Here is an 18,830-nt window from a genome sequence, read left to right as displayed (position 1 = left end):
CATTCATTTTTGAGAATTTAGCAGATATGGCATATTTGATAAATAACATTATCACACATTATTCTTTATGAAACAATCATGTGACATAGAGTTTTGAGTGAATATCTTGTTGTAGATTCATTTTCTTCATGCTTATGGTGATTTTGATTTTTTGTGTGTAAAAAGTGATTACGCTAACAGTTGTGTTCTTTTCAGTCACTAACTGGAAAAATATCTTGTTCAGATTTTTAGCAAATTAACACCATCCATAATATTTACTGGAAAAAATATTAATTATCTGGAGATTAAAGAACAGAAAATATGTTAATTGTATAAGTTGGAATCTAAAGGCTGGAAATAATCAGGGCTGATTAAGCTTACACTACAGCTGATACTGTTTAAAATGTGCTAACATTATAGATCCCTTTGATAAAAATATCAAGCCTTTAATTTTCTAGTTACACTGTTGATATAACAGGAAAGGAATTTGGAGTGGAATGTCAGCATGTGGGCTTTATCAAAGAAGACCAGTAAACATTACTTACTCAACAAACAAGAAAGTATTTAGTGGACTTTAGAAGTTACGTATAATTCAGACAGCAAATGCGCTTCTGAAAATCTTATAATGCTTCACAGTCTTACAAAGGAATACGTATACTTAACACAATGACATAAGCTGGCAAATAACTAAAACATTATGTGTGGTTTGGTTAGGTGGGCTGATCTAAAATTTTACTGAAAATTGGATTTTGCCTAAATATGTTCCAGGCAATTCATTTGGAAACCATGTTGGCATACATGACAGTTGTCAAAGATGTGCTTAAAGGATCATAAATAGACTTACATTTGCCCCCATTCATTTGTGACAGATACAACCATTTTGTAAAATAAAAAGAATGAATAATATCAAAGTCATAACAAGAATCATTGTGATTTCTGTATTTCTTTAGTGATACATACCCAATCAGTCACACAACTCCAAGCCCTCCCCACAATTACATTTCTGTAGAGTGTGCACCTTGCCCCAGGAGTAATTTGATGACTTTATTGTGCAAATCACTTTATACAAGGGGAAATCATTCCATTTCAAAGAAGCAGAAATCCTTTTAGCACTGTTATTTTACTTTCAAAAAATGGTGTTATTTATAAGATTTACTTATTAAGTTAAAAAATCAGGTTTTCTTGGTATAGTATTGACATTTCATTAACATAATAATAAGTATTTAACCATGAAAGTGATATATACACACACACCTACTAGATGTACATCCTATAAATTTGTATATTTACAGAGACAAACTGTTCCCTGTACTGGGATTTGGTGCCATGCTTCCTGATGGAACTGTGTCACATGAATTTCCATGTGTATGTATTATTTCTGTAGTATTTAGCTGCATATTTTCCAAAAATGATCAGTATAGGGTCTTAGACATTTTACTACTGTGGGGCATAAACTGTAACCCTTTTTCTTAGCTTTCAGACTTTCTGTCTATAACTTAATCAATACATATTGGTTTACAATTCTTTTCTGGATAAAGACGTGATAAATTGAAATTACATTCTCTAAACATAGCACAAAAATTAAAGTAGAGTTCCATTTATGGCCCCTTTCGACCTTAACATTAGGACTGGAAATACTGATTAATGTTTCTATCATTTACATCAACTCAAGAAATGCCAGATGGATTAAAATTCAGCACTTGTAATTATATTATTAAACTTTAGATTTTGATTTTTAATCAATTTATGACAATATTAACAGGCTTATTCAAAGAAGAAATAATTAGTCATACATGGAAACATAGTGTATACAATTTTAAAACAAATGAAATTTAGATCTTTAAAAAAATTAGGAATGTCTCAGTGTATCTTATTAACACAACTTAAAAGTAAGTTCAAATAAACCTTGTTTCTTTTTCACAAGAACTCAAAGGTACATACATAAATGCCACTGTTAGAATAAGAATTCCCTATGCTTTACTGATCTTGTTAGTACTGACATTTACCTATTGCCAGAAAATCTTAATTTATTCATTAGATATATAATGTGCATGGCATAACATAATAGGACTAACTCCGTTTTCATGAAGTCAGATGTTTAGAGCAAAAAGTAGTCATATTTCCCATGTCTGGCTGGAGTTGACCTAAAAAAATAAACTGTCTAAATTTCTTGGTTTGAATCATCTTGATTTCTTTCCACTTTGTTTGCCCTTTTATCTTTTAATTTTTTCCACTCTTTGTTTGCCATTTTATCTTTTAAATTGTTGAATGCAATTGTTTAGAAAGAATATAAGAGGAAAGTTCAATATGTAATTTCTTTTAATTTTGTAAGGAATGTGTTATTTCCTATATATCCAACATCATCTGTATCCATTTTAAACATTAATCAGTGCAGTTAGCAAATAGTTATGAATTTTAATTGTCATGAATAAATTGTTGCCATTAATTTTGCAGAAATACATAGGTAATTAAATAGACCTTAGATTGAGATGATTAAATACTACATCTTCTATATACATATGTGGCCATTGTACTTTAAGAATTTCAGTCCTACCAACCCATACTGCCAAGGAATTCAAGGAGTCATGGAGGCATATTACAACTCTCTTAGACAAGTACGGCTGTATGGACCCACCAACTTCTCACCTGTAATCAATCATGTAGCCAAGTATGTTTACAAAGATCATTGATGCTACTTCATTGTAAAACATATTCCTTGTTAATTGTCATTTTAAAACCATACATAATATTCAAGAATAGGAAACAAACAGACAATTGCTTACTTTATTTACAATAATGTCCACGTTATGCACAGTTCCTTTCATTACTAAAAGAAAAATGTTGGATGAGTAGATGATGTAGTTACTCCAGTTTTAGGATCATATCAGGCTTTTATAACAGAAATTTCATTGTCACAGTATTCTGACAAAACATTTTGATTTTTTTAATGGATTTGAAACCCTAATGCCTGCTGAATGTTCTGTCAAAAAGCATTTCTACAAGTCAAGCAGTGAGAAAGATATTTTTAGAAAATCTCGATTTGAGGAAGATGTTTATTGAAACTGGGTTAAGGAAATATATCTATACCTGTCATAAGCAGCCCCCCCTCCCACCTCCCCAGGTGTAAAAAATGCTTCCCTGTTTTGACTAGTAACTGCATTACAAATGTTTATTTTTATTATAATTTGGTTTGATGGACCTCAGAAAGTGACTTATCAAGGCAGTTATTTGTTTCTTATAAATGACCTTTAAGGCATTTTTACTGTACTTATATGTCAGTTTAATTCTGTCAAAAAGGAGTCAGACTTGAGCATGCATGCTAGCATATGTGTTTGTTCATAAGTGATTGTATCATTTCAGATTTGCCTCCGCCATTCGAGATGGTTCACATTACTTTGTGCTATTGATTATCACAGACGGAGTCATCACCGATATGCCTCATACCATTAGAGCCATTGTAGATGTATGTACCTATTTATAAAAATCATGTATAATTGCCATCCAACCATTCCAAAGCAGCCACTTCTAGGAAGTGAGGAAAGTAGTCTCCATGGGCTGGTGTTTACTTAAAAAAGGCTCATTTCTACAGTAATTTGATTTGAAGGTCCTTTGAAGTTATTGTTCTTTTAGAGCATGTTCACATAATACAGCTGACCTTTAAAATAGATTTGAATAATTATTTTAATATTGGAAAGTACCTGGAAATATTTCAAATATTTAAAAGTGTAAACATTTATTAAAAAGTCAGGGAATTATGTGATGCCACCTGTTTATGTAATTTCATGCAAGTCTCCTACACTGTTCAAAGTAAAGTATTTTATTCTTGGTTCATAATTTGTGAGCATCATTAGTTTGAGAATTTTGATGCATCCCCCATCTGGACAATAGGTGGAGATACTTGCATGTTTGGACCGAAACATAATGGAGAAAAATGCTGTGATTTCCAGGCATGATGTGGTTCTTATTTACCAGAGTATTGCATGAATCATTGATCTTGTTTCTATGAGTTTAACACTAAGATTAGTACTGTACATAGTTGACAAATAGTGTTGGCACATGAATAGTAGCGTTTGAAATAATAATTATTTGCAATAATTTTTTTTAAAATTTGAGTTTTTAGAAAATGTTTGCATAGCGGTTATATTTAGCTCAATAACATGAAGTAAATAAAAGTATCTTTTTACAGGCTTCATCTCTCCCGATGTCTATCATCATAGTAGGTGTGGGGAATGATAGTTTTGAAGGTGAGTGAATACTTTCATTTTTGTAATTGTATTTCAAACTTTTCATTAAAGCATCCATTTGATATTATTTCTGTTGTTTCCCAGTCTAAAAACCCCACTGATTTGGTATCCATCGTTGCCCCATTGAAACTCCTCTTTTTCTACTGTTACGCAGATCATTTTAAAATGTGTGATGTAAATTACGTCTTTATTATCCCCATGCCAATGAAATGGAAAGGATGTAGTATTTTGCATGTTTTAATGTGTATCTATTAGCACATTCTTTGTTTGTTGTTCTGGCTAATATATCAGTCCATATCTTCTGCATTCTTGAGACTTTACATGTGAATGCAACTTCATTATCATCATATACTTTTCAAAACCTAGTTCATTTGGATCTATTATTATAAGGAAATTCACATTTCTGGTCATAAAATTGATAATGGAGATATGCACACCTATATATTCCATGCTCAAGTCCAACACCCACACATGTGGCTTCATATTTTAGACTCATAAATGCTGAACCATAATTAAGTCACCATGAGGATACTGTTTCATAGTCTTGCAAGTAAATGGAAAATTGCAGTGAGTTTCATGTTCATTTTCTTCATACTGTTTTTACATACATCACCCCTTATATTTCAGTTTTTTATCTATATTTAAGTTGTTCACATGGATTTTTTTTAGTTCACAATACCTAATTAAAAGTAGGTCACTGTGATCCACTTTTTTAATAATTAACTTTATTAATGAAGTCCAGTGCAGAATATACTACACATTCTACTCCTTAAAGCTTGGTATCTGGATTCATGTTTACAAGTCATCACTATTAATTTGTTCACTGTTACCTCCTTTTATACTCTGCTTGGGGGTCCCTGAGTGACCTAAAGTATGAGAAATGGCAGGTACGGTTGGTCATGCGGCTTCACTGACTTGACAGTGAACAAGTTCTCTCAAGATTTTAAAGCACATAAAAAATTCTTCCATGAGAAATAATTACACAGCTATAACAATCAGGCTTTACTCTAAAAATTTTCCACACATAATAGCTGTATACCAAAAATGTAAAATGGTTAAAATTGCTGTTAAACGTAACATACACTACATTGCTTAACATTTAACAGGCAGGCCTATGCACGTGGAGTTGAATAGGTAACAGGTGTTCTATTTATAGCGCACTGCACTGGGTAACTTTGCTCTATGAGGTAAAGAGTTAAAAGGGGCAAGAATAAGTCAAGGTCACTTTAGTCAAAAAATGTTATGTATGATAATGTTTAAATGACAACTAAATCCTTTGTATGAATGAGCTGTTTAATTGTTGATTTCATTCTGGTTTCAAAATGTTGTGGTAAATATTATTTCAACAATATGCTACGTAACGAAAATTACATAAGCTATCAGGTGCTATGCATCTCTATATACATGTGCTTATTCTAATAAATTAGGCCCATTTATTTAAAGCCTTCCAAGAAAAATCATAGATATTGAACTTGATCCCCTTCCTCAAGATTTATGTTTATATCTATCTTTTAAAACTAAATTATTATATATTTGAAAGTTATATTTGCTTAAAAGAATTTTTTATGAACTACTTGAACAAATGCTGAACATTTTAAAAATAATAAATGCTTCACTTAAACTTCTCTTTAACGGTAAATTAAATCCTGTGATCTTACAGTGAGGGTTACAGTTGTATTTTTGCTAAATTATGTGTTTATTGTACAGGTGTCTAAGGTTTGTCATGTAAAGCAAAAGCACTTTTTAAATTGGTTTAATTTTAGTATTATTAATTTTTTACAAAGATCTTTAATTAAATTTATATTGCTGATAACTGGATCAGTTATTCATAACTACTGATTGATTGATTGATTGATTTATTTGACAGCAATGGAAGTGTTGGATGCTGACAACCAAAGGCTGAGCTCAGGAGGAAAATTTGCTGAAAGGGACATTGTACAGGTAAGCATACAAAGTCACTGCATACATAATGTGTAGTTTTCATGTTGAACTATAAACAGTTGCTGCTTCATAGCATGGTTAGTACCTACATTTAACAAGATAATTTTAATAAAAAGTTATTTATTGAAAATATAAATTGCATGACGAGTGTTGATATTTATTCTGCTTAATGTGTGGAAGAGACTTTAAATAAAGTACAAACTCCCAACAACAGTCACTAATTATTATGATAAAAATGTTCTGATTGGAAGTTGATCTCATTTATAAAGGGATATTTGTTTCCTTTCACTAAATAAATAGGAATAACCAAATATAGTTGTTTGATTATGTTATGATCTTGTTTTGGGAATAGCCTGAAAAAATAGGATTTTAGATGACCAGTCCAGCATTTGTCAAATTTGGTCTTTTGATTTTTAGTTTGATTTTGAGTGTCAGGCTTGTGCTTTGTTCATCTGAAATCAATACATATGTGAGAAAAACTACTTCATTATTTCCTTTATCTATTTAGTATTTGATGTCTTTGTTTTTGGCTTTGACTTGCCAGCCTAATTTCTTTCTGCATTTTGACTTATTAAAATATATAAAAAGTAACATGAACAAATCATTTAACTTTTTCTAAGTTATATGATGATGCATATCAATTACCTTCAGTGAAAATACACAAAAACTGTATTGGATTATTTTCTTGCAGTTTGTCCCATTAAGAAACTTTCTAAGTGGAGGAAGAATGGGCAGTGCACAGGCCTCTCTTGCTAAGGAGGTTCTTGCAGAGGTACCAACCCAGTTTCTTTCCTACATGCAGAAACATGGAGTCAAGCCAAAGCCTCCAAGAAATAACAATCAGCATCCTCCCTCGAGGCCCTCAATCCAGGGACAAGCTACAGGGGGTGTGCCACCTCGTCCACCTGCACCCCAACAGCAGTGGCCTGGAGCACCTCAGCAGCAACAATATGGAGGTGCACCATCTCCAGGTCAAGTCACAGGGGGCATGCCAAGTCAGCCACCTCCACCCCAACAGCAGTGGCCTGGAGCACCTCAGCGTCAACAATATGGAGGAGTACCACCCCCAGGACAAGCTGCAGGGGGCATGCCAGGTCAGCCACCTCCACCCCAACAGCAGTGGGCTGGAACACCTCAACATCAACAATATGGAGGAGCACCACCCCCAGGACAAGCTGCAGGGGGCATGCCAGGTCAGCCACCTCCACCCCAACAGCAGTGGCCTGGAGCACCTCAGCATCAACAATATGGAGGAGCACCACCCCCAGGACAAGCTGCAGGGGGCATGCCAGGTCAGCCACCTCCACCCCAACAGCAGTGGGCTGGAGCACCTCAACATCAACAATATGGAGGAGCACCACCCCCAGGACAAGCTGCAGGGGGCATGCCAGGTCAGCCACCTCCACCCCAACAGCAGTGGGCTGGAGCACCACCCCCACCCCAACAACAGTTTGGTGGTGCACCTCCTTCCTATCAGCCTCAGTGGGGTGGGGCACCACAACAGGGAATAGCACCCCATCAGCCATCCAGGGCAAGTGCCCCACCACCACCATAACTTGCACATGCTTGCTACCTTTTGTAGTCATCTGAGTAATTTTGATCCAACAATCTAGGATAAAACTTTAATGTAAATGTGTTTCAGGTATTAACTGTGTTTTTAGCACTTCTGTGCCATAATGGACAATATTAGTTCCAATTAAATCGTATTTTATAACAAGGTATTCATTGAAAAGAGGTGTTTTAATGGAAATTATGTATCTTTGTGACCTAATATGCTTGTGTATTTGTTGCTTCTTAAATTAGGCAGAATTAAAGTTTGCATCATGGAGAGACCACTGGATTTGACAACTAGAATTGAAGAGACATATTGTCCCATTCAGAGTGTTTTGTATTTGACATTGTAGTCAGAAGAGCCATAAAATGCCAAGAAAAAAAAATTCAGTGCATTTTTATTTGCCCACTTTAAAGGTGGAACATATTGTGTTATATCATCCATCTGTATGTTGCTTATTTTCTGTACATCCATCTGCATGTTACCGTATATACTCGCGTATAAGCCGAATAATTTAGGAAAAAATAAAAGCCTGGATGAAGGGGGGTCAGCTTATCCAAGAGCCAATATCTAAACTTGAAAGTTTTTAGACTTTTTTGTTGGCTACTGTAATGGCTGTAAATCTTGGGACATGAAACAGACTTTTTCTGTGTCATAAGACATAGGCATGTAAAAAAAATAACTTTCAGTGACCTGACATTTATTAAACTGTTATAAAGTACTATGATTTATTTTGTTATTATTTTGCACGTGCATTTTTTCTGATTTCTCCAACACAAAATTAAATAAAGGTAAATACCTACTTAATAATTTGTGGTCCGGTTGAGTTTACACAGGAGATCAGGCTTAACTATAATGTAGAGTACTTACACAATGCGAAGCGTGCATATCATCACTTAAATCCTTATTTATTCCAATAAATATTAGATGCAGATTTTGCTTTATTCATTGTTTTGGCCAAATTGCATTCTTCCAGATAACATTTCAGCTAGTCCTTAATAGCTGTTTCATTTACGTTGAATCACATGCGCACAAGTTACTCATTTTCAATGATATAAGTGATCCTACAAATTGAGGTAATATTTAAAAAAAAGGTACACACGTTTGATTGTACAAGGCACATAACCATCATAATTTACATGTTCAGGAAGAGTGGTAATAATAAAGGCTAAAATTCTCATACAGATCAACTAAGATCAACATCAATCAATTTTAGTTTCATGTTTTGGCTGAACAAACATCATAACTTTTCACACAATGGAAGCTTGATGTTTCGGTGTCTCATATGTTGATAGTCAGCGGATTTGTCTTTAATTTTGCAACAGCAGTACAGGCAAGTTAATCATTAAAACCCTGAAACTGGCTTGTGTTAAGAGGGAATTTTGACCAGCAACTATACCAATACATTGATGTGAAATTGCCTTTTATTCCATACTGTTTAAACTTAACATTCTGTTTAGTGAAGAAGCGAATTCTTTCTAGTAAAGTAATTTTTTTGTCATAACAGTAATTCAGAGTGTGATACAACAGAACATGAAGGACTTTTCTTGTTTAGAAGAAATGAAAATTTAAGACATAATGTAATAGTCAGGGGAGTTCTCTGCAAAAATTGGAAGATATGAAATGGGAGTTTTTTTCCCTCCTGGCATGAAAGTTAACAGGTACGGTGTAAGGTCGCTTACATCAAAGCAAACTACAACTTAGCTTTTGCGGTATTAGCATAATTTTCAAAGCATTATTTCTGAAACTTCGTTATTGTATTTTTAAAATATTAAAGTGTAGCGCAATGGTACCCATGATTTGACTCCAAGGTATGTGCTTAATTCAGTGTGCAATCAAATCTACAATATACATGTGGTGGCGCCATTATATAAATACGTTCAGTAGCCTAATTTCAAGCATTGAATTGAACCGTATTGTTGTTCGTTGTGTAGTCGTACTGGGATTACATTTTAATGAGTTATGTATTTACAATTTCAAAGCAAAGTAACAACATAGTTACCGGTGCACTGATATAAAATGTCCAATGCAATAATGCATAAACAAAAAATAATTGAGTCAAAAGGCAGTGTTACAGCAACTCACATTTGCTACATTCTTGTCATCGTCCGATCAGATCATACACAAATCTAAATTAGGCAGAAACAAAAAGAAAACAGAAAATTAAATAAATTATTTAAGATAAGTATACATGTAATTTTTTTAAAATGTATGTTTGTCTAAATAAACTTATTTAGAACTTACCTCATGCATCTTGAAATGTCTCGGAGTTGTGGGTCGGCTTATACACGGGTTATGCACATTTAGGTGTTTATACCTGTTCAGTTTGGGGGGTCAGCTTATGTGTGAATGGGCTTATACACAAGTATATATGGTACCTTTTTTGCACAATAACTATGGCTTTACAGCATCATTTTTGTCAAATATTTTGGATGTCTTACACTTGGGGTAATGAAGAAGCCTATCTAGTTTATGGCCAAAGTCCAAAGGTCAAGATCACTGTGACTTAAAGAAGGAGAATGGTTTATGCATAATAGTCCCGTATCACAGACCTGGGCCATGCTTTGTTGATGTGTGACTGAGAGGAGAGAAATAGTTTGTACACAATAACTTTTGTTCTGTATCACAGACCTACACTAAACTTTGTGAATGGGTCGCACCTAGATAAAGGAAGAAGCCTATAAATTAGTCCTGAAAAGGGCAAAGGTCAACAACACTGGCTGAAAACTGCAAAATTAATGTCTTCACAAAAGTCTCAGTTCTCGTCCATATTCATTTACCAGTGTGACTTACACATTTGGTATAATGAAGCCTATTGATTCAAAGGTCAAAAGGACAGGGTCATGAGGCACTCACTGAAAGGACAAAAACAGTGTTGCTGCATACTTTAAGTTCTAGACCCCACATACCTTAATCAAATTTTGTGGAAGGCTTGCACTGAAGGCAAGAAAGAGTCCTTGTTATTTTGGGGTCAAGGTCCTCGTAACTTGAAATGGGTGTTGAGCAGTAATTTTTGTTAAGGAGTAAGTTCATTGACCAAACTATATGAATGTTTTTTTTAGAGTCTGAAGGCTAAATGTCATGATTGCACACCAGGAGACAAGAGTCAGCCATGCCCTATCTTAATACAGAGGACTAATAAAAATGAGGCAGATATATAATATACTGTTGATGGTGGTATTGTTTTCATGTGAAATGCTTTTTTGCAGGATCAGCTGTCTCAAAACTGCAATCTTCCCATAACCTATTTATGTAGCTCCATTTTGAACAGTCTTACGTCTGTTGTCATGCAAATTGATTGATGCATGTATTATGAAAAGTAATACTCACTCCTACCAAAATGAGTTACACAGACCCATCATTAAAGCTAAAGTGTCTAGATAGTCAATAATACATCTAACATGGTTAAATTAATTTTCAAGAATTTTTCTGAGGAAATTTATCTTGAAAATTATCACATTCTGCTACCAAAACAGGTTGCTATGATAATATTATATTTTTTCCATCTAGGTATTCTGTGATTAAATTTTTCTAATGTTGTATGTACATTTTTTCAAATATTGATACCTATTCCTTCATTATTTTCAAATTATTATGCACACACATGCTCTTTAATGCTTTATATCTCAACCTCTTCCTCTGTACATATATCAGAGGAAATATTTTTGAAATCAGGAAATTTATCAATAATGCTTTAATGTTCTTAAATATTTTCTATCTGGAGATTTTATATTTTGTTGTTATTGTAGGTGTTCACTTTTTCACAGGTGCAAGATTTTCTTTTAATTATGATATTGAGATTAATGGCGTTCTGTTTTTTCATGTAAATTTTATAACATTGTTTAAATGTAGTGACATTTCCAAATAAAAAGTACTGTATTTATGATCAAGGAACATGTACAAAAATAGATATGTTCAGTATTTTGTTGGCAGTGGGTTCAACTGTCAACTGAGGATCCACAGTGATGTCCAGAACATTGTGGGATTGAATCCTTCCATCAGACAAGCCCAGGTCAGCTGCTGTGGTGTGTCCTTGGGCAAGGCACTTTACTCAAGCTGACTCGACAACATATAGCCGCCTTCATTTGTTGCTCTGCTGTAAAACACCAAAATCTAACCCAATTACTCAACTGTGAAATATGTTTTATCTTCACTCAATTATATATATTCGGGATACCTTGAACATTAGATGCTTTTTGTGACTCGAAATACTTTTAAAAACATAGTCATTGTCATATGTGTATCACTATTTAAAAGCATTATATTTTGCATTTTTTAAGAAAAGCTGTTATTTTCAAATAACATTGAATGAAATACACATTTCACTGGCACTGAATTTATTTCATGAATTAATTTACCCTGTTATTTATTTAATATTTAACTATTCTACCATTTTCATGGAAAGAGACATGAATCTCAAAGTGTATACACTGATAAACCAGAGTGAGAGAGAGAATGTATAATTTTATGATATTAAGATTTTATTGAAATGCTTCCTGAGATCTATCTGCATTTCAAGTTTCATCAAAATCTATCCAATTTATAGAACTTAAAATGTCCATAAACTTATAAAATCAGCAAAAGAATTTTAATCATGACCTCTGATCTTGAACTGAAGTTCATTCAAGATTTTTAATTAAAATCATAGTTACATTGTTTAGGCAAGCTATCTAACAGGTCTTATAATTATTAAGGAACTGTTGCAGTTTTGACAATTTTCACAAATATAAATCTATTGCTTTCACAAAAACTTTGTCTTTAATATTGATGGGAAAAAGAAAATTAAGTCTGTACAATGCAAAGATGAATGTTAAGATAGGAAACCTTTATTTTTGTATCTAACAGCAAGAAGCACAAATTGCAACTGGCATGTAGCTGCAAACAAAACCTTTGAACAGACATTAAGATGCTGACAGACAATAATAGTACATATTACATTTATAACAAGTACTTTTTAAAAATTTATTTGAAAAGTCAACATTAATCTACGGTCCGTCATATGGACACATTGCAATATTGTATTATGCAAAATATGTCATAAAAATGTTTGTAATTCTTTTTATTATAAATGTTAAGTGTATACTGTATGAACTGTTGTATTTATATTAATGGGTGGTAAGTATAGAACAGATTAACATGTATTTAATGTATAATTTTAAAGGGCCATTTTGGTGTAAAATAATGAAAAGTTTCCATTTTATCCAAATCTTTATTAATGTCATCCATTGTTTTGTCTTCAAAGTTATATTCAGTACTGTATTGATATTTCTAAATTCTCATGCTGAAATATGTTATACATGCAAGAGTCTTAAATTACATTTGTATTACTGTCTCACCTTTCTGGTTGAAAGAACCATGAAGCTGGTTGTCATCATTGAAGTTTTGTTTTCAAAAGTTTTTGCAAGTCAGATATAGCGCGATATATCGACTCACAGACAACACTAGGTTCCATAGAATGCCTGTTATTTTTATCTTAGCATGTCATTCTTGCTTTTGTGTATAATTTGTTTGTTAATGCATATATACACATCAGATCTACAAAGAAGGATTAAAACCTTCGAAATGAAATGCTACTGCAAGATATTGGGCATCTCATACATTGACCATGTAACCAATGAAGAAGTCCACAACAGGATCCAGTGTGCCATTTGATCCTATGAAGACATCTTGACCACTGTAAATAAAGCGTAAACTGAAGTGGTACAGTCATGTATCACGATCATCTGGACTGGCAAAAACAATCTTGAAAGGCCTAGTGTGAGGGTGCAGAAGAAAAGGCAGACAAAAAGAGGGGGAACACAACATTAAGGAGTGGACATGCATGGAATTTGGAGATTCCAAAAGGGCAGCAGAGGATAGGGAAAGATGGAGAGAATTGGTTATAAAGTCAACTGTGGTGCTCCAATGACCTCTTTGCCTTAAGGGTTTGATGATGATGATACACTCTGATATTTTAAGTATGTTGAATATGCATGTCAGTGTAGTTTGAAGTCTGAAATCGAATCTGTTCACAACTGTGTGTTGCTTTTACACTTTTACATGCTTTTAAAAGTGTTTCTTCATACAATATTTTTTCAGTACTTTTCCAATATGTTGTGCCTTAGTTGGAAGAATGGATTCTAAACAGATTTGGTGCTTCTGAAGGAAACTGCTGAAATAATTTAATTATTTGGTGTAATCTATGCCAGACCATGTCAACCTCAGTTTACATCCTTGTATGATGTAGTTTTCTGAAAGTCAGTCTGCTTGTGAAATTTTCATTACAAAATATATTTTCCTTCTTTGTTTCTTTCCCCATATTTACATTAAGATAAAAAAACTAGTTTATATGAGGTTTTGTTGTTCTTTTTCTTTTTTTGAAATGCACTTGCACTTTGCCACTGGACAATTGAAATGATGCATTTTTATTAGGATAGTGAAAAAATGCAGTGGCATACATTTATGAGTAGATCGGATGTAGATGGATAAATGGATGTTATTTTCTGTCCATTTTTTTATACACCTGCACTGTAGTGAACATATTTTGCTAAGACCCTATCAGTCTGGTAATGTATTCTTTTCTACATATTAACTCCTGCAGTGCATACCATGAAAAAACATAATTCTGGTTAACCTGCACTTTGTGTAAGGAAGAAGGCTATTGACTTTGGGGTCAGAAAATCAAAGATTAAGGTCAGTGACTGAAAGAAGAAAGATGGGTTTTCACACTGTGAAAGTTCAACATCACAGACCTAAACCAAATTTTATGGATAGTATGTACTTGGGGGTTAGAAAGAAGCCTAGTGATTTGGGGATCAAAAGGTTCAAGACCAAGGCTACTATGACTGTAAGATGAAAAATGGTTTCTGCACAACATTAATGTGTTGAATACATTATCCGATCATATTACCATTATGAAAATAAACTCCACTTCCTCCTTTATCCATTTTATCTGAAAAGAAAATTTCAGATTACCTCCCCTTATCCCCTCCCCCCCCCCCCCCCCCCCCCCCCCCCGCCCAAACATACCAGAGAAGTGTGCAGGATTAGGTCTATGCTCAAGAACTTGTAAACAGTGTGCCTCCAGAATCCAATTTTTATTTTTGCATCAGTTTGGAACCACTCTGGTGGCCTAATGGTTAGAGCGTAATACCATAATACCACCCCACCCCCACTGGAGATTCCCAAAACGGCACCAACAGCCATTGTTACATCTAACTTGGTGGAAAGTGTTACAGTTGATCATGCCCATGAGTTGAATATGTGATGATTTATAATTTACGCTACATCAATGCTGTTAGCATCAAGAGAGTTGGTCAGTGTCATCTCGAACATTAACTGGTAGATACTAAGGTGAATTTTCACTTTTGGCATAAAAATCCCCCCCCCCCTCCTCTCCATTCCCTGCCCGCACATGGCTTTAGTGCATTGAGATAATGCATGTGGGATTGTGATCTGATTTTGCCGCAAATTATAACCAGACGTCTGGTACCAGATGCCATATGCTATCCTGGCTGCTGCTGTCCAACTAACCCGATTACTGGTATGTTGAATGAGATTCTTTTAAATTGGACTGTCAAACTGTAGATCGGTTGACAGCTTCATCAGTATACACATGTTAGGCTTTTCCAACATGCAAGCCTGGCTCTATACATATTAACAAAACGTCAATTTATGCCGCAACTGGCCCTGCACTGTACACCTTCACATTCAGATTCAGTTATAACTAGCCACCCGCACTTTCGATATAGTCATTCCAGCCAACTGGCTGGCCAAGTGAAGCATTCTCCAGCAGGACCAATCACCTTTGTTGATGTGGTGGAACGGCTTTGATCGCCTATCCAATAGGCAGACGCCAGACCACGCTGGAGATGATGCAGTGTTGTTCCTGCTATGCGATGTACATTTTGTATATACGAAAGACATGCAGGAGGAGAACAACCCCTCTTTTGAGAAAGGAGAACAGACTCAGATTGAAGGTAGCAGTTTAGGAAATAAATTTGATTTCACAACTATACCCTCCACCTCCGGTGCTTAAAATGGCATAGAAAGTCAAGCGCTTGATATACGTCGATAAAGAAGACAAGCGACCGTCATCCAGAATTTCGTCACTCATAGCAATGCTTGTGGACACTTCCGGGCGTTTCTCCAATGTCTGACATTCAGATGTATAAAGTATTGATAAAGATATAATTGACGTCAACTTCTTTGCCCATGTTTGCAATAAGATGGACAAAGATGTTTCACGTGATGACCTTGTCGTTGAGGAGTGCTGCTTCTACTTCCTTCCTTTTGGAATTAACGTCTTTAGCCACCTTTAATGAAGTCGAGAAGGCATGAAGTGAATACGAATGAACTTTGATGTGCCAGATGGTCAAAGACGATTGACGTTCACATGAAAATCATGGAGATCTTCAAGTTGCTCAAATAATAGGCGAAGACGCCAGTATATCATCCGTGACCAGATAAGCTCCTGTTTCAATGCTGGCTCTTGTCAGCTGAACCTTGCATACAGATCAGTTTGGTACTTAAGTTGTTGAGACGATCTCTGTTTCTACCAGACCTTCTACAATGAAGGCGTACGAGAGCAAGTTGTGTGTCATTATCAACTGGTGCACGGACAAGAATGTCATCCAGCTTAGGTTCCTCAGCATGTTAACTTTTTCCTTTTTCTCTTTGAAGAAAAAGGGCTCGTTCTATCACGATCATAGTGTGCAAGATTTTTTTCATAGTAGATCTAGCCTCAATATGCAAGGATATTGATTTATGTGCTCAGGCCGTACAGTTTCATACTAATGTACAAGTCGTACTGATAACGCATCATGACTTCGTATCCAAGAATATATTGCCGTCCACAGGCAATAGGAAAGTAATCATTCGCTACCTGTCTCTGATTGGTTGCGAAATGGGAAGCACATATTAATCACACCGTAACGTTGGACTCGTGCTGGTTATCTTGCATATATTGCTTGTATTTCTTGCACGTCTATTAATATGTGCATCGATGTTGTAAGTGAACACTTATGGGTTGTTATTTTCTTTGCAGTTGTCGTTGTCATTTCAGTTAAACAATTATAGCCATACATGCGAAGTGCATGAGATTTCAAGTTAACGAGGATACAAATGATAATACATCTGTGGCTCAAAATGTTTATCTACTTCACCATGTACGGTCTGCGCAAAATGGTAGGAAGGAATATGGTCCAAATTTCTGCGCAATAACTTTAAAAGTATAAGATTGATAAAAGTTAGAGTCTATTGAAAGAGACATCTTGAGCCTTCATCTAAAGACGTTAATAGCAATCGTAGTGCGGACGCCATGATGTTGACCCCCTCCATCTTTGACCCCCTCCATCTAAGATCATGCGTATTATTTCCGCAGTGGCAGTTAGATCGGGTCAGCTTGAAATGGAGGTTCAGTACGCCACAGATATGTCTGTACCTCAATTACCCCAGATACTGTTAGAGTCGCTAATGCGGAGACTTGCACATAACCTTGGGGAATTTGCATAAATCCATTGGTAACGTCAATCCAATATATGTTTGGAGTTGACGTGATATTGTCCTCACATTCTATGGCATCCCACTAGATATAAGACTTCCCACATGTCTCAGCATGACCTTCGCGCCAGTAAGTCCGGAAGCATGGGGTATAATACCTTCCACTTCATCAATGACATGCTTTCAGACATTTATGCACCATGCTCCCGCTTCGGTTGTCGACCAACAAGTCCGGTCGGCCGTCGTTTTGCCTAGCAGCTCTGAGGTCTGTCGCATCGGCGATTCGTGCCACAAGCCGGCCGGTCGTACTTTTATTCGCGTCGACATACGGGGATCCGTTAAATTGGTCCTACCATTTCGATGTCCAGCCGGCCGCCGACCCACTGTTCTACTGCTCGTCCAGAACACTTTCGGGCGGTCCTTGCAGCCATACCGTATAGACGAATCGTGTCGCTTGCCCGACATCCAGTATAACCAAAGGGACCATGGGAGTACCTCGTCAATGTCGCCAGGAATAAGTTATGCGGACATAAAAGCTATGACCGTCGAAGACAATTACAGCATTGAGAGCGGGGACGACCTTGATGAATTGGGTTACCACGATCCCACTTAAGAGCACACGGAATTTAGTTTCAAAGTGGCTGTTTAAGAAACTAAATGAATTTTATCATTATCTAAGGCTGATATGAAGTCGAACATCCCTTTTCCGTCTACTGACTCGTTCTGACAAAGAGTACAGAAATGGCCGATTGTATTTCATCCAAAGACCTGTGACCTAGGGGATTCAAAAGCTTTTCTTTTCTTTAGAGGGCCAGTTACCGGCGTCACTCTCGTCCCGCTGGTATGATACGCACTCTGTGTCAAGTATTCGTATTTGGGAGAGGACTGGATTTGAGAGGTAGAAGAGTTTATGTACCTACGTTAATGTGATTGGATAAGTATTCGCTGAGAAACACGATTTACCCAAAAAGTTACTTTGTGCACAATAACATAAGTTCGCGTTTTGTTTATTTGTATGGTTTAACGCCATTTTCAGCAGATGATAGGCTGTATATGGCAGCCAGTATATCTGGTTGAGGAAGAAGCCGGGAAGAACCACCGTACAAATGGAAGCTACCGGCAAGTTCTCTCGCATATCCTCATATGGAACGTATGTAGACAGGCGAGATGGGTGACGAGCGCATTAGACCATTCGACTACCCAAAGCCCCTACATTTAATTCAAGACCTCATACCTTGACTAAAGGTCAAGGTCACTGAGACACATTAGTCAATAGCCCTACCAGTTACAACAGAGAGGACTATTAAACATATTGGTATGTATCTGTAGACGAGCTGATTTTGGGCCATTACAGCATATGTAGACAAACTGATATGTTTGCTTTTTGACACAATTTTCATATTTGATAGACTTCTACTTTTCTCAAATACACATTGTTAGCACGATTTAACAAGTAACGTGTCTATTCTCGTATCCATTATTTTTGCCTTTAGTCGGGCATACGCATGCTACAAACACAAATATAGTTAACTGATGTAAAATCATATATATATATATATATATATATATATATATATATATATATATATATATATATATATATATGGCTGACGATAAAACAACAAACATCACAA

The 18,830-nt window shown here is 35.5% G+C and overlaps 1 protein-coding gene across 4 annotated transcripts in view; it reads left to right on the top strand.

The window, feature by feature from the left end:
• The window catches only part of LOC149789033 (copine-8-like), a 47,229-nt gene extending 38,792 nt beyond the window's left edge, over positions 1-8,437 (top strand). For all 4 annotated transcript variants that reach the window (XM_089975207.1, XM_089975204.1, XM_089975206.1 and 1 more), the window contains exons 16-21: positions 1,272-1,344; positions 2,520-2,647; positions 3,340-3,442; positions 4,166-4,223; positions 6,091-6,164; positions 6,856-8,437. In XM_089975207.1, coding sequence (XP_089831333.1) covers positions 1,272-1,344; positions 2,520-2,647; positions 3,340-3,442; positions 4,166-4,223; positions 6,091-6,164; positions 6,856-7,719 — 1,300 coding nt within the window. In that variant the 3' untranslated portion in view covers positions 7,720-8,437. The remainder of the gene's footprint in view (positions 1-1,271; positions 1,345-2,519; positions 2,648-3,339; positions 3,443-4,165; positions 4,224-6,090; positions 6,165-6,855) is intronic.
• Positions 8,438-18,830: the final 10,393 nt, after the last annotated feature.

Source organism: Sinohyriopsis cumingii, chromosome 11 (genome assembly GCF_028554795.1).
Source record: "Sinohyriopsis cumingii isolate HCF-2022 chromosome 11, ASM2855479v2, whole genome shotgun sequence".
Classification (NCBI taxonomy): Eukaryota; Metazoa; Mollusca; class Bivalvia; order Unionida; family Unionidae; genus Sinohyriopsis; species Sinohyriopsis cumingii.
Note: the sequence above shows the minus strand (reverse complement) of the source record. Positions and strands in the feature narration are given on the sequence as shown.